This window comes from Scyliorhinus torazame, chromosome 5 (genome assembly GCF_047496885.1).
Source record: "Scyliorhinus torazame isolate Kashiwa2021f chromosome 5, sScyTor2.1, whole genome shotgun sequence".
Lineage (NCBI taxonomy): Eukaryota > Metazoa > Chordata > Chondrichthyes > Carcharhiniformes > Scyliorhinidae > Scyliorhinus > Scyliorhinus torazame.
In genome coordinates, this window is record NC_092711.1 from 75941441 (window position 1) to 75958181 (window position 16741).

The window sequence follows — 16741 nt, forward strand, 5'->3', positions numbered from 1 at the left end:
CTGGAAAAGCACAAAGAAACACACACACCCGAGTGAGAGTGTTCCAGTGAACTGACTGTGGAAAGAGCTTTAACCAGTTACACAGCCTGAAAAACAGCCCACCATTCACAGCGAGGAGAAACTGTACACGTGTTCTGTGTGTGGAAGAAGCTTCAACTGATCATCCAAAATGGAGAGACACAAGGACGCCGGCATCATTGAGAAACCGTGTAAATGTGGGGATTGTGGGAAGGGATTCAGTTACCCTTCTGAGCTGGAAACCCATCACCGCAGTCACACCGGGGAGAGACCATTCACCTGTTCCGAGTGTGGAAAGGGATTCACTCGACTAACACATCTTACTGCACACCAACTTGTTCACTCTGACATGAGACCTTTCAAATGTTCCGATTGTGAGAAGAGCTTTAAAAACAAATTTAATCTTCTGATACACCAGCGAGTTCACACTGGGGAGAGGCCGTTCACCTGTTCCGAGTGTGGAAAGCGATTCGCTCGACTAACACATCTGACTGCACACCAACGTGTTCACTCTGATTTGAGACCTTTTAAATGTTCCGCCTGTGAGAAGAGCTTTAAAGGCAAAATGGATCTGCTGATTCACCAGTGCAATCACACTGGAGAGAGGCATTCACCTGCTCAGTGTGTGGGAAGGGATTCACTCAGCATTCCCTCCAACTGAAACATCAGCGCATTCACACCAGGGAGACATTATTCATCTGCTCTGTGTGTGGGAAGGGATTCACTCGTTCATTCACCCTGCAGAAACACCAGTGAGTTCACAAGAGGTTGGATTCTGTTATTGCTACTGTTAATCACATCCAGGACTGAACCATGTTCATTCTGACAGTTATAATAATAATCGCTTATTGTCACACGTAGGCTTCAATGAAGTTACTGTGAAAAGCCCCTAGTCACCACATTCCGGCGCCTGTTTGGGGAGGTTGGTACGGGAATTGAACCGTACTGCTGGCCTGCCTTGGTCTGCTTTAAAAGCCAGCGATTTAGCCCAGTGTGCTAAACCAGCTGGAAACCCATTAAGGGTTAATCCAGATCATACAGATCATGCCGCAGATTCACCTCCCTCTGGCTGAAGAAATTCCTCCTCATCTCTGTTTTAAAGGATCATCCCTTTAGTCTGAGATTCTGAAAGTTAGAAAGTTTATTTTAAGCTTGTTTCCGACTTGCTTGCCCTCTTCCTCTGGTTCTAGTTTTTCCTACAAGTGGAAACATCCTCTCCACATCCATTCTATCCAGGCCTCACAGTATCCTGTAAGTTTCAATAAGGTCCCCCCTCATCCTTCTGAACTCCCAACGAGTGCAGACCAGAGTCCTCAATTGTTCCTCATACAACAAGTTCTTCATTCCAGGGATCATTCTTGTGAACCTCTGGACCCTTTCCCAAGGTCGGCAAGGTTTGGGCCCCGTATCGTTCCTTTGATACGGGGCCCAAAACTCCAAATGTTGTCTGACCAGAGCCTTATACAGCCTCAGAAGTACTGCTTTTGTATTCTAGCCCTCTCAACATGAATGCTAACATTGCATTTGCCTTCCTAACTGCCTATTGAACCTGCACGTTAACCTTCAGAGAATCTTGAAAGTCAATGTCTTTAAGAGAGAGAGGGAGAGACCTGGTCCAACCTTTCCAGAGTCTGCACCCTCCCTGGATTCACTTCCTTTCCCTTCAGTTCCTGCAAGTCACAAATTTATCCCAGAACGAGAAAAGAAATGAAGCTGGACTGGGATGGGCAAAGTCAGAAGTCTCACAACACCAGGTTAAAGTCCAACAGGTTTATTTTTAAGTCACAAGCTTTCGAGCGCCGTGCCTGCGCTGCAAGCTGCTCCTTCAAAAGCTTCTGATTTGACATAAACCTATTGTACTTTAAGCTGCTGTTGCGAGAGGAGACATGGAAAAGGGACAGACACGGATTTCCTCACAACTTCCGCATTGTGACGTCACAATGCACCCCTCCTGAATCAGCCAAAGGAATCACTCTTCCGCGGTGACATCTCCGGCTTGCAGCTCCGGCCCGGCGCTCGGAGACAAGGAGCCCCCCAACTCAGAGATAGAAGCCCCGCCCCGCCCCTTGGAATCACCAGCCCCGCCCGCCCCTTGGAGTCACCAGCCCCGCCCGCCCCTTGGAGTCATGAGCCCCGCCCCTCGGAGACACGAGCCCCGCCCCTCGGAGACACGAGCCCCGCCCCTCGGAGACAGGAGACCCGTCCCTCGGAGACAGCCCCGCCCCGCCCCTGCACCCCCTCGCGGGACATTTCCATGCGCAGGGCGGAGCTGTGAATAGAGCATGCGCGGTGACGTTATGCGCAGTGCTGATGCTGGAACTGGACAGAGTGGATGGGAGATGACCGCCAGCGTTTTGGATAATGCAGCCGCTGAGTGAGCGGGAGGAATGAAGTCTGCAGAATAACCTGAGAGAATTCAAACCCATTCCGTGGAAGATTCAAAGCCCGAATAAACAGTTAGTAGACCCGTGCTTGCGGCTGAGCGACTTTTCCTGGTGAATATCGCAGATAACGGCTGCCATTGTCTTTATATTGGGCCGTGCGGGAAGGCGCATGCGCAGTCGCCATCTTTCTATTGATGCGCCACCATTCAGGCTCAGAATTCAGGGAGAGAAATCTGTGAATTGGAGTCCTGGACATTTTTTAAGTTCGTTGATGGGACGTGGACGTCGTAGGCTGTGCCAGCATTTATTGCCCATTCCTAATTGCCCTTGAGGGGGCATTTAAAGATCAACCATATTGCTGTGGGTCTGGAATCACATGTAGGCCAGCCAAGGTAAGGGTAGCAGATTTCCTTCCTTAAATGACTAGATTTTTTTTTACAACAATCAACAATGGTTTCATGGTCATCATTAGTCTTTTAATTCCAGATTTTTATTGAATTCAAATTTCGCCATCTGCAGTGGCAGGATTTGAACCTGAGATCCCCAGAGCATTGTTCTGGGTCTCTGGTTATTTAGTCCATTACGCCACGACCGCCCCATTGAGTGACACTGATGGATTCTGGAAACTCCTGTACAGGGTGAGAAGGGGAAAAGATTTTCACACAGCAAACTGAAACAAAGAAGAATTTGGGTAACTTCTGAATGTCTATCTGGGACTGACAGAAATTCCCTTTTCAGGGTGTTTGGAGAACTGAACTCAGGCAGAGGAGAGGGAGGAAGAAAACTTGGAGTTGAGGAAAGAAACGGAGAAGATGGTGAGATGGGTTTGGATTTCAGCCCAAGGAGGGAGAGTGTGTGGGGTGGGGATTTACAGCTTTGGGGGAACAAGAGAGGAAAAAATGTTCCAGAGAAACTAGAATTGTCTGTTCAGAATTTCTATCCTGGACTGACAGTGATGACTTTTGTAAACTCCTTTTACAGGATATTAGGCGAGGAGAATTTGCCATCGGGAATGTCAAACATAACATCAGATCAACATCCAACAAATTAACTCTATTCTTCAGGACCTGAATATCATCAGTTTCTGAATGTGGAAAGAAGGTTTTCATTTGGAAAAAGATTTAAACTATCAGTGTGACTGGAAGAACACGGAGAAACACTAACACCCGAATGAGAGTGTTCCAGAAAACTGACTGTACCGCTTACACAGCCTGAAAACATATAACTCAATTGCTCTGGGAACAAACTGTACACTTGTTCTGTGTGGATAGACACAAGGACACTGGCACCATGGAGAAACTGTGGCAATGTGGGGAGGTATTCACTTTCCCCTCCCAGCTAGTAACTCATCGACGCATTCACACTGGGGACAGGCCGTTCACCTGCTCCGTGTGTGGGAAGGGATTCACTCGGTCATCAAACTTAGCATTACACCAGCGGGTTCACACTGGGGAGAGGCCATTCACCTGCTCTGTGTGTGGGAAGGGATTCACTCGGTCATCACACTTAGCATTACACAAGCGGGTTCACACTGGGGAGAGGCCATTCACCTGCTCTGTGTGTGGGAAGGGATTCATTAACTCATCCAACCTAGTGTCACACCAGCGAGTTCACACTGGGGAGAAACCATTCAGCTGCACTGACTGTGGAATGAGCTTTAGGCTTTCATCCACCCTGCAGAAACACCAGCGAGTTCATACTGGTGAGAAACCATTCAACTGCCCTGACTGTGGAAAGAGCTTCAGGCATTCTAGCAGCTTCACCGTGCACCAACGAATTCACAGAGGGGAGCGACCATTCACCTGCTCTTTGTGTGGGAGGGGATTCACTCAGTCATCTAATCTAGCATTACACCAGCGAGGTCACAGTGGGGAGAGGCCGTTCACCTGCCCCGAGTGTGGGAAGGGATTCATTGATTCATGCCAGTTGCTGAGACATGAACGGGTTCACACTGGAGAGAGGCCGTTCACCTGCTCCGAGTGTGGGAAGGGATTCACTGAGTCATCCCAACTGCTGAGACATGAACGGGTTCACACTGGGGAGAGGCCGTTCACCTGCTCCGAGTGTGGGAAGGGATTCATTGATTCATCACAACTACTGAAACACCAGCGACGTCACAAGTGACTCAGGGATTGGATTCTGCTGTTATTGCTGCTGTTAATGACAACCAGGCCACAATCACATTCATTCTGACAGTCGGGGTTTGTTTCTGCTAATGTTAATCCACTGTTTAACTGGGCTGGAGTTTATTATTCTGGATCTATAGCTGATTGTATTCTTGGGGCTGCAGAATTCTGGAACTGCTGTGTGTGATCTCTCTCCATAATCCAGAAACTCTCATCAGAAATTAGTTCACAACAAGATTCTGGATTTTTCTTCAATCCCAAAATTACCTTTGGTACAAAATCTACAATTCAGTGTCTGATTTGTTCCACTGATTAACATTTCCGATTAGAAAGTGCTGATCAGCCCTTGCTGCCAATTCTTACTGATTTGTACATTACACACAGTGAAGCCTCCGTTATCTCCCAGAAAGAAAGGGAATGGGAATTGGTGGGGAATTGAAAGGCCAGAATGTTATCCCTCCCATCTAGTCCAGAAATCCCCTCAGACCGGGAATGGAGACAAGTTCAATCCAAGTAATAGATTGTGAGAAATCACAGTTTAATCGACTTGTGTAAAATCATCAGAAATCTATGGAATATTTGAGAAATAGTTCTCCCTCTGTATTCTGAAGAAAGTTTCTATGTCAGCTTGCTGAATGACAAACACAGGACAGACCTGTTATCTCTGCCAAGGACAATGTCTTGAGTATAGCCCCTGAAAGAAGACATTTTGAACCCTGATATAATTGGACATTATGAGCCATTCGTAACCCAATTGTGTGTGTGAAGATTAACACACGCTCTCAAGAACAAGGAGATTTCAAAGTGATTGGCTTCACCCAAACATCAAAATCTGGCTCACACCAGTGATCCGTTCAGAGGCGGCGGCAGCCACCAGCCATGGACACCAACACCAGTGAACCGTTCAGAGGAGACGGCAGCCACCACCCATGGACACCAACACCAGTGAACCGTTCAGAGGAGACGGCAGCCACCAGCCATGGACACCAACACCAGTGAACCGTTCAGAGGACACTGCAGCCACCAGCCATGGACACCAACACCAGTGAACTGTTCAGAGAGGATGGCAGCCACCAGCCATGGACACCAACATCACTCAGCACCATCCTTCTGTTTGTCCTCCAGGAGCCAGAAACCATCATCACCTAAAGAAATGTTTACTTTTTCTGTCCATTTAACTCATGTTTGTTGCTTCTCAATAATTTGTTTTAAAATCACTCCTGAGCTCAATCCTCTTTTCGGGTAAGTTATGATTCCTCACTCTGTATCTTTCAAGTGGTGTTAGGAGTGGAATCACATCGCTTCTCGGCCTTTTGGCGAAGGTGAGCGTGAGGTCAGGTGAAATGCCTGCATCTGGTATGTCTCTCTGGTGGGGACCATGAATTGGATTCAATTTGAATTGTTTTTTGGAGCAGGCAAAGAGCTGGATTAGGGATTTGCTCCTGGCCACACTCTGAGATATGGCTTTGTAATTCTGATAAAGTAATTAAAAAACAGTTTAAATAAGGAGTGGGATCACAGTGGTCGGGATCATTGACTTGGGAAACAACAGCCTGAATTAAATGTGAATGGAGAATTTGAGTCAGTTACAAAGCTGATTGTAAATATTTCTGTAGGTGCATAGATAGGAAGAGTGAAAGTAAACATGCCTCCATGAGAGACGGGGAAATTATAATCGGAATAAGGAAATAAGACACAAAACAAATACTTTTTATCTGTCTTCATCGTAGGAAACAGAAAAGTTCCAATTACAAGGGGGAACTGAGGGTTTGGTGCAGGGGGCGGATGGCAACCTTAATACAAGAACGAGTCATATTTTTAAAAATTGGTCAACAGTACAATATCTGAAGAGCCACAACTATGTTAATCAGATGCCAGTAATAATGAAAAACCAGTCAGACACACGTTTCAACATTATTTTATAGAATTTTACAGAAAAGTTGTTAATTGAATCATGCTTTCTGACAATTATAATGTGAATAAAAGTTTAAAAAATGAAAAAGACCATTTAATTCCCATTGAAAATGTGTTTGATTGATCAAGAATGGAAGCTGCATGAATCCTGACTGAGCTGCATACAGCTTTGCAGATGCAGGTTACAGACTCCCTTATCCAGTCAGAATGATGAACTTCTAGAATTATAGAGTGGAGAAATTAATGGGACTAAATAGTGACTATATCCTCTGGTCCAGACACCCTATATCCTTGGGATTTAAGAGGCAGCTGCATAAATATTGGATCTTCCAGAATTCCTTACTTCTAGAACAATCCCCAAGGATTGGAAAGTAGAAAACATAGCCTCACTATTCCAGAAATGAGAAGGAGATAAAATGGGAAACTACCATCCAGTTAGCCTAACATCAAGCGTAGGCAAAATGCTAGAATCTATCCTTATTATTAGGGACTTGGTGACTGGGTACTAATAAAATCAGACTAGGTCCAAATTTTGTGGTTGTTAGAAAAATGAGAGGTGATCTAATTAGAACATATGATTGATAAAGATCCAGAGAGGTTAGACGCTGTAAAGATGGGGTTTTTTCCTGACTGGGGAATCTGGAACACTGACTCTCAGAATAAAGGGTTGCCCATTTCAAATTGTGATGAGCAATTTCTTCACCAAGGTTGTGAATTTCTGGAATTCTCTCTCCCAGAGAGCAATAGATGCTCAGTCAGTGAGTGTAGTTAAGACATATTGATAGATTTTTGCGTATAAAGGGAATTGAGAGGTATGGGGAGAGTACAGGGAGGTGGAATTGGAGTAGCCAATCAGTGATGATCGAGGAGACGGTGATGTAGTGGTATTGTCACAGGGTCAGAAATCCAGAGACCCAGGGGACTGCTCCTGGGATCTGGGTTCGAATCCCACCATGGCAGATGGTCAGATTTGAATTCAATAAAAATCTCAAATTAAAATCTTATGATGACCATGAAAACCATTATCAAATGTTGTAAAAACCTATCTGATGCCCTTGAGGGAAGTAAATATGTCACCCTTACCTGGTCTGGTCTACGTGACTCCAGACCCACAGAAATGACTTCTGAACTGGCAAATCAATTCAAGGGCAATCAGGAATAGGCAATAAATGCTAGCCAGTGATACACACATCCCCTGGACAAATAAAAGAATAGCAGGACAGGCTCGAACGACCGAAAGGCCTCTTCCTGCTCATTATGTTCGTTAAACCTCAATCTGAGGGCGGCACAGTGGTTAGCACTTCTGCCTCACGGTGTTGAGGTCCCAGGTTCGATCCTGGCTCTGGGTCACTGTCCGTGTGGAGTTTGCCATTCTCCCCGTGTTTGCGTGGGTTTCACCCCCACAACCCAAAGATGTGCAGGGCAGGTGGATTGAACAGGCGAAATTGCCCCTTAATTGGAAAATTGGGTACTCTAAATTCATTTTTTAAAAACTCAGTCTGGTTCCCCTCAAGCTGCTGAGTGAGTGAATTAAATCTTCACAAATCACAAAGACGCCAGACTACAAGTCAGGACATAAACATTGTTTATTGGTTACAAATTACCCATTTATCTGGGCTCACAGACCCTTTCTTGTCATAGAATCCCTACATTGCAGAAGGAGGCCATTCAGCCCATTGAGTCTGTACCGATGCTCCGAAACAGCACCCTACCTGGGCCCACTCCCCTGCCCTATCCCTGTAACCCCACCCAACCTGCACATCTTTGGACACTAAGGGGCAATTTAGCACAGCCAATCCCAGCTAACCTGCACTTTGAACTAAATCCAAATCATGTTGAAATATAATCAGATTTATCCAGCAGTTCAGCACTAATGGGCAGAGATATTTCACAAAACAAAGATCCCACAGGATATTCAGTGATTCACTGTAAATCAGCACTAATGGATGCTGAGTGTTCATTACAGCAGGACCAGAGTCTGAGGTGAGAAATCGGTGAGTTTACTTTCAGAGTAATTCCTTCAATGTCTGATAAGTTAGGTGTCTATCACATAGCTTAAACCTAATGATTACAAACATTCAGAGCTTACACGGCCTTATCCTCAAGTTACAGAACAGACTTTCCCCTGTCAATACGCAGCTGCAGGATTGGACTGAGATCTGTTTATTGTTCATGTTCAGTTCAATGCAAATTTAAAACAAGGTTTGCGGAGATGATGTTCTATTCACACATGAATGAGAAATGCTGTGGGGCACACACCAAGTCCAATAGGGCTGCTTTACATCAGAAATAAACTCCAACTATCAGAATAAACAGTCCTGGATGTGATTAACAGCAGCAATAACAGCAGAATCACACCCCTGTAATCACTGGTGAACTCGCTGGTGTCTCAGCAGGTTGTATGACCGGGTAAATCCCTTCCAGCACATGGAACAAGTGACTGGCTTCTCTTCGCTGTGAACCTGCTGGCCTCAGCAGAGTGGATGACCGGGTAAATCCTTTCCCACACTGTGCAGGTGAATGGTCTGTCTCCAGAGTGATTACGCTGCTGTATAAGCAGAAGTTTTCTGCTTTTAAAGCTCTTCTCACAGTCAGGACATTTAAACGGTTTCTCAGTCATGTGAACATGCTGGTGTGCAGTGAGATGGGATAAACAACTGAATCCCTTCCCACACACATGGCAGGTGAACGGCCTCTCCCCAGTGTGAATTCGCTGGTGTACAGTGAGGTCGCCTGTTCTCCTGAACCCAGTCCCGTAGTGAGAGCACCTGAACGGTCTCTCGTCAGAGTGAACACGCTGATGGTGCTGCAGTTCCTCAGAACTTTTATAGCACTTCCCGCAATCGGGGCATTTAAACGGTCTCTCTTCACCGTGAACATGTTGGTGTTTCTGCAGGTTGGATGACCGATTAAATCCCTTCCCACATTCAGAGCAGGTGAACGGCCTGTCCCCAGTGTGAATGTTCTCATGTGCCACAAGGTGGAAAGATGTCCTGTACCCCTTCTGGCAGTGAGAGCAGCTGAACGGTGTGGAATCGGTGTGAATGTAGTGGTGCTCCCTCAGTGTGCGTAGACTTATAAAACTCTTTCCACAATCAGAGCATTTAAACTCTCTCTTGTTGGTGTGAACTCGCTGGTGTGACTGCAGGGCAGAGAAATCAGTGCTTCCCTTCCCACACACAGAGCAGGTGAACGGCCTCTCCCCTGTGTGAATGTGCCAATGTATCAGCAGGGCCGATGACTGAGTAAATCCCTTTCCACATTCGGAGCAGGTGAACTATATCGCCCTGCTGTGAATGCACTGGTATCAACAGGCCAGCTGATTGAGTAAATCCCTTCCCCCACACGGAGCAGGTGAACTGCCTCTCCCTGTTATGAATACGCTGGTGTATCAACAGGCCAGCCCACTGAGTGAATCCCTTCCCACACACTCAGCAGGTGAAACATCTCTCTCCAGTGTGAGTGCGCCGGTGACTTTCCAGGTCAACTGGATAATGGAATCCTCTCCCACAGTCTCCACATTTATACGGTCTTTCCCCGGTGTGACTGTGCTTGTATCTCGTCAGGCCAAATGAACGGTTGCAACCTTGTCCACACACAGAACACATATGCAGTTTTACCCCATGGTGAACGGTGCTTTTTCCTTCCATGTTCAAAAGCTGATGATATTCAGATCCTGGAGAATCGAATGACTGAGTCAGATCTTGACCTGATCTTTGATTTACGATTGTCTGTAATTTCTCATCTTCTAATACCTTCAAAAATGAATTGAAAACAGAAAGAGGGAAACATGAGAGACAAGCCACAAAAACACAAAGGTAAGTTGTGAAATTGAGCTGAACATATCTGGTAAATTGTGGGGTTGGAACTAAGGTGAAGTGGAGAACAAAGTTGCTGGAATTGTTTCAAATGTTCACTAACATACTTCCAAAGATTTTATTTTGAAAATCTATATAAAACCTGCAATAAAATAAAATCCAAGCCCACTGCCACCGAAAAGGATAAGGGCAGCAGACACTTGGGGGAAAAAACACCACCTGGAAATTTCCCTCCAAACCACTCACCACCCTGACAAGGAGATATATTGCCATTCCTCCAGGAAAATCCCGAATTCCCTCCCTAACAACACCGTGAGTGTTCCTACACAACATTGACTGCAGCAGTTCAAGAAGGCAACTCACCAGCAACATCTCAAGGGCAACCAGGGATTGGCAATAAATGCTGGCTGAACCAGCCGCACCCACCTCCCATGAATGCATTTTTAAAACTGACCTGGAATATCCACGCAAATACAATCCTGACAGTAACTTGGTGCAATAGAACCAAGAATTCCTATAGTGCAGAAGGAGGCTACTCGACCCATCAAGTCTGCACCTGCCCTCTGCAAGAGCACACTACCTAGGCCCACTTCCCTGCCCTATCCCCGTAACCCCAGATAAATTGACATCCCTGGACAAAGGGACAATTTAGCATTGCCAGTCCACCTAACCTGCACATCTTTGGACTGTGGGAGCAAACCAGAGCACCCAGAGGCAAGGCACGCAGACATGGGGATAAAGTGCAAATTCCACACAGTCACCCAATGCCGGAATTGAATTTGAGTCTCTGGCACTGTGAGGCAATAGTGCTTACCATTGTATCACCAAAATGCTTCACTCAGTCACCCCACCTTCTGCGTTTGCATTGGACTCTGTCATTGCTGCTGTTTTGGAAAACTTTGGGGCATTTGAAATTCTCCACCAATTATCACTCCATCTTACAGGAATTGAACCCACGCTGTTGGCCTTATTTTGCATCACAAACCAGCTATCTAGCCCACTGAGCAAAACCAGTTATATAGCCCCTGTATAGTCACCTGAGGAAGGAGCAGTGCTCCGAAAGCTAGCGTTTGAAACAAACCTGTTGGACTTTAACCAGGTGTTGTGAGACTTCTTACTGTGCTCACTCCAGTCCCACGCCGGCATCTCCACATCATCACTCCATCTTTCTGATGGATAATGAAGGGTCTGTGCACATGGGTTTATTACTTGGTTCCTAATTTTATAAATTTCCCATTTTCTCCCAATATCCACATCACAGCAAAAAAGATCACGACTAACTAATTAGTATTTTTGATTAGTATTTCCAGCTTTGACAAAAGGTCACCTGGACTCGAAACGTCAGCTCTTTTCTCTCCCTACAGATGCTGCCAGACCTGCTGAGATTTTCCAGCATTTTCTTTGGTTTTAGTATTTTCGATGCCGGGTGTTTACCCAGCATTCCCCGCGGCAGTGAATGTCCCCTCTTCACGCCAGAGGAATAGGCTGCGCATATGCAGTGTAAGTAATGGCGAGGGGGAGGGTCGCTCTTTTGTCGTCTGCAGTGGGAAGGATGTGGAAACTCTGAGGGAACAATGGGGCCGGATCTGGATAGGGAGGGTTTCTAAACACCCGGTGAGGGCCTCAAACCCTGAATGAGACTCTGCAGATCCCGCGTTTCCAGCTCCGGGTCTTTTTTCCCCAGACCCAGCTTCTGGCTAATGGTCGCCATCTTGTTTCAGGGCGGAGTGCATGCGCTGTAGCCTTAAGACGCAGAGTAGGCGGAGCTACAGGTTTCTGTTCTCACCGGGTCCTAGTGTCCGGGGCCGAATCGTTGATAGCACGTTTTTAAACATATTTCCCACTTAACGGGTTGCGCTTGATGTTCGCGGCCTAGAGGGGTATTTGGGTCATATAATTTTATTTTAAAAAATAAATTTAGAGCACCCAGTTCTTTTATTCCAATTAAGGGGCAATATAGCCCCAATTCAGCTCCCCTTTCAGCTTTGACAAAGAGTCATCGGACTCCAAACATTAGCTCTTTTCTCTCCCTACAGATGCTGCCAGACTTGCTGAGATTTTCCAGCATTTTCTCTTTCGTTTCAGCTTCCCTTTCTTTTGAGACTCACGCAGACACGGGGAATATGTACAAACTTCACACAGATAGTGACCAGGGGCTGGGTTCGAATCTGGGTTCTCGGCACCGTGCTTCCCACTTTGGGCCTTATATTTATTTTCAGTGAAAGGTTACAGCCCCTAATAATAACCTTTTATTGTCACAATTATGAAGTTACTGTGAAAAGCCCCTAATCGCCACATTCCGGCACCTGTTTGGGTAAGCTGGTACAGGAATTGAACCCGCACTGTTGGCCTTATTCTGCATCACAAACCAGCTATCTAGCCGACTGAGCTAAACCAGCTATATAGCCCCTGTATGGTTACCTGAAGGAGCTGCTTCTCCATTTGGTTTTGCACTTCAACCTCACACTACTAATCACTGCCTGCCCAGTGTGGAGGGGACTGAATAAGTCAGAGGATCTGCTCCTGGACCTGCTCTTGGGCCTGATTAAAGCAGCAGCCTGTAGATCGGCAGGGGGTAACTCTGGCTGTCGGCCCCTCTTCTGTGGTCTTGTCGGTCCCTGGGTTGTCCTGGAGAGGTGGCATGCGGTGTCTAGCGGAACACTTGAGACCTTCCACACTGGTGGCCACCTCAGGGTGCAGAATGTCCCATAGACACTGGAAACAACATTCTGGTGTAGTTGAGAAGGAAGTTTGATTGGACCACAAGTTTGGGGAAACAAGAGAGAAACAAAATTCATAGAAACTGGAATTGTTGGTTCTAAATTTCTATCCTGTACAAATGGGAATACTGACACTGTCAATGTCTTTTACAAGGTACAAGAGGTCGTTGATTTGCAGATGGGAAACTCAAACCAAACATCATATTGAGATCTGACAGAGTCACTTAATTCATGAGGACCTGAATATCATCGGTCTTTGAATGTGGAAGGAGAAATATTTGTCTGTTCTGTCTGTGGGAAAAGATTTCAAACATCAGTGTGACAGGAAAAGCCCCGAGACCCACACACACCTGAGTGAGAGTGTTCCAGTGAACTGACTGTGGAAAGAGTTTTAACCAGTTACACAGCCTGAAACAAACATCACCCCATTCACTGTAGGGAGAAACACGTGTTCTGTTTGTGGACGAGGTTTCCACTGATCATCCAACCTGGATGGACACAACAACACTGACGCCATGGAGAAACCGTGGAAATGTGGGGACTGTGGGAAGGGATTCAATTACCCATCCCTGCTGGAAATGCGTTGACGCAGTCACACTGGAGAGAGGCCGTTCACCTGCTCCATGTGTGGGAAGGAATTCATTCAGTCATTCCACCTGCTGACCCACCAGCAAGTTCATATTGATGAGTGGCTGTTTAACCAGTCAGACTGTGATAACTCTAAATTCTCCGAGGACCTGGTCAAGCACCAGGTTGTTGGCACTGAGAGACAGTTCAGTTGCTCTCACTGTGGGAAGCTATTCAAACGATCACAGATTCTCATTGAACAAGAACGCACTCACACTGGGGAGAGACCATTCACCTGCTCTGTGTGTGGGAAAGGATTCACACGATCATCCCACCTCGCTACTCACAGACTGGTTCACAGTGATAACAGACCTTTCAAATGTACTGAATGTGAGAAGAGTTATAAAACCACAAATGATCTGCTGATACACCAGCGGGTTCACAACGAGGAGAGGCCGTTCAGATGTACAGTGTGTGGGAAGGGATTTACTCAGTTATCTGGCCTGCAGAAACACCAGCGAGTTCACACAGGGGAGAGGTCATTCACCTGCTCTTTATGTGGAAAGGGATTCATTTATTTAACCAGCCTCCGATCACACCAACTTGTTCACTCGGATAAGAAACCTTTCAAATGTTCTGAATGTGAGAAGAGCTTTAAAATCACATGACGGCAGCATTGCTGCAACAGCCTCAGTACTCAACACCGACAACTGCCAATCTCCAGACGCAATTCTGCAACTCATCCGCTTCATTCTGGATCACAACGTCTTCACCTTCGACAACAAGTTCTTCATCCAGACGCACGGAACAGCCATGGGGACCAAATTCGCACCTCAATTTGCCAACATCTTCATGCACAAGTTTGAACAAGACCTCCTCACCGCACAGGACCTTCAATCGGCGTTATACACCAGATACATCGATGACATTTTTTTCCTTTGGACCCACGGCGAAGAATCACTGAAACAAATACACGATGACATCATTAAGTTCCATCCCACCATCAGACTCACTATGGACTACTCTCCAAAATCAGTTGCATTCTTGGACACACTCATCTCCATCAAGGAGGGTCACCTCAGCAGTTCGCTTTACCGCAAGCCCACGGATAACCTCACGATGCTCCACTTCTCCAGCTTCCACCCTAAACACATTAAGGAAGCCATCCCCTATGAACAGGCCCTCCGTATACACAGGATCTGCTCAGACGAGGAGGAGCGCAACAGACATCTACAGACGCTGAAAGGTGCCCTCGTATGAATGGGTTATGGCGCTCGACTCATCGATCGACAGTTCCAATGCGCCACAGCAAAAAAACGCACCAACCTCCTCAGAAGACAAACATGGGACACAACCGACAGAGTACCCTTCGTCGTCCAGTACTTTCCTGGACCGAGAAACTACGACATCTTCTTCGTAGCCTTCAACACGTCATCGATGAAGATGAACATCTTGCCTAGGTCATCCCCACACCCCCACTACTTGCCTTCAAACAACCGCGCAACCTCAAACAAACCATTGCAGCAAACTACCCAGCCTTCAGAACAGCAACCACGACACCACACAACCCTGCCATGGCAATCTCTGCAAGACGCAATTGCCAGATCATCGACATGTATACCACCATTACACGTGAGAACACCACCCACCAGGTACGCGGTACATACTCGTGCGACTCGGCCAACGTTGTCTACCTCATACGCTGCAGGAAAGGATGTCCCGAAGCGTGGTACATTGGCGAGACCATGCAGACGCTGCGACAACGAATGAACGGACATTGCGTGACAATCACCAGGCAGGAATGTTCCCTTCCAGTCGGGGAACACTTCAGCAGTCAAAGGCATTCAGCCTCTGATCTCCGGGTAAGCGTTCTCGAAAGCGGCCTTCAGGACGCGCGACAACGCAGAATCGCCGAGCAGAAACTTATAGCCAAGTTCCGCACACGAGTGCGGCCTCAACCGCGACCTGGGATTCATGTCGCATTACATTCACCCCCCACCATCTGGACTGGGCTTGCGAAATCCTACCAACTGTCCTGGCTTGAGACAATTCACACCTATTTAACCTGGGGTTACTCATTTCTCTGGATCTATAAACACTTAATTAACTGCAAATGCTCGCATTCCAAGCATTGTCTTGCATCTTTGAATTTGTCTATATATATGTTTCTGGAACATACCTCTTCATTCACCTGAGGAAGGGGCAGTGCTCTGGAAGCTAGTGTTTGAAACAAACCTGTTGGACTTTAACCTGGTGTTGTAAGACTTCTTACTAAAATCCAGCAACAGCATTGCCCATGCGCCAGACCACAATGACCGGGGAGTGATTGACGGCACCTCTCGACCAATAGGAAGATGGGCGGGGTGGAGGACTGAGCGGGAGCGACTGGTCCTCCAACCAATCAGAGTGAATGAGGGGAGGGGCTGAGCCCAGGCCTCCCTCATTGGCTGAGACTCTGCATCATTTTGAAAGCTAATTTGTCTCAAAATCCAGGAGAAAACTGGGCCTTTGTTTGTGGCTTTAAACAGATGAAACCCTGTGGGTGTGGAGCAAACATTTCATCATTTGTTACTGAAGTGTGGGAACTCACCAGATAGGAGCTTCCAAACCCTGGTCACCATCACCTGGAAGGACAAGGGCAGCAGATTCTTAAGGAGCAGCCTTCCCAGGGAGGCAGTGGACAAGCAATCCAGACAGCCAGGGTAATGATTTTGTGATTAACACTCCAATGCGTAAAAGAAACATGACAATGTAAATGTTTAAGAAGGAATTGTAACGTAAAGAGCGATATCTGTGGAAGGTTATCAAAATTGAATGGAAGAAAGTCAAGGGAATGTGTAACTCTGATGGAAATGTACAGTCAAGACAATTCAATGTTCTGTAATGTTTATGATCGATTTTATGAATAAAGTATATTTTTTGAAAAAAATAATAATAAAAGCAAGATACCGCAGATGCTGGAAATCTAATAAAATCAGAAATTACCGAAGGAGACTCAAAATGTTTATTATTTTTCTCTCTCCACAGATACTGCCAGACCCGCTGAGTTAATGCCACAAATCAGCTGTTTTTATTATAATGGTACCTGAGTTTGAATCCTACCACGGCTGAATTTAATTCAATAAAAATATTGTGAGCATGGATCAAATGTCATAAAAACGCATCTGGTTCTCTTAATGCCCTTTTGGGAAGGA

General features: G+C 46.3%; 2 protein-coding genes and 3 long non-coding RNA genes across 5 annotated transcripts in view; 3 read left to right on the forward strand and 2 right to left on the reverse strand.

The window, feature by feature from the left end:
- Positions 1-7299, forward strand: part of LOC140421399 (uncharacterized) — a 56721-nt gene extending 49422 nt beyond the window's left edge. Inside the window, exon 5 of the mRNA XM_072506071.1 lies at positions 3741-7299. Within this exon, the coding sequence (XP_072362172.1) occupies positions 3741-4526 (786 nt within the window). The 3' untranslated portion in view covers positions 4527-7299. The remainder of the gene's footprint in view (positions 1-3740) is intronic.
- The window catches only part of LOC140421380 (uncharacterized), a 456825-nt gene that overhangs the window by 233329 nt on the left and 206755 nt on the right, over positions 1-16741 (forward strand). The window lies entirely within an intron of this gene.
- LOC140421400 (uncharacterized) lies at positions 6431-12052 on the reverse strand. The gene is made up of 2 exons (XR_011946733.1): positions 11342-12052; positions 6431-10197 (listed from the first exon to the last, which is right to left on the reverse strand). It is a non-coding gene; the product is annotated as an uncharacterized lncRNA (long non-coding RNA).
- LOC140421403 (uncharacterized) lies at positions 10162-16536 on the forward strand. The gene is made up of 2 exons (XR_011946736.1): positions 10162-10260; positions 13135-16536. It is a non-coding gene; the product is annotated as an uncharacterized lncRNA (long non-coding RNA).
- Positions 14345-16741, reverse strand: part of LOC140421404 (uncharacterized) — a 63855-nt gene continuing 61458 nt past the window's right edge. Inside the window, exon 3 of the long non-coding RNA XR_011946737.1 lies at positions 14345-14507. This is a non-coding gene — a long non-coding RNA (uncharacterized lncRNA). The remainder of the gene's footprint in view (positions 14508-16741) is intronic.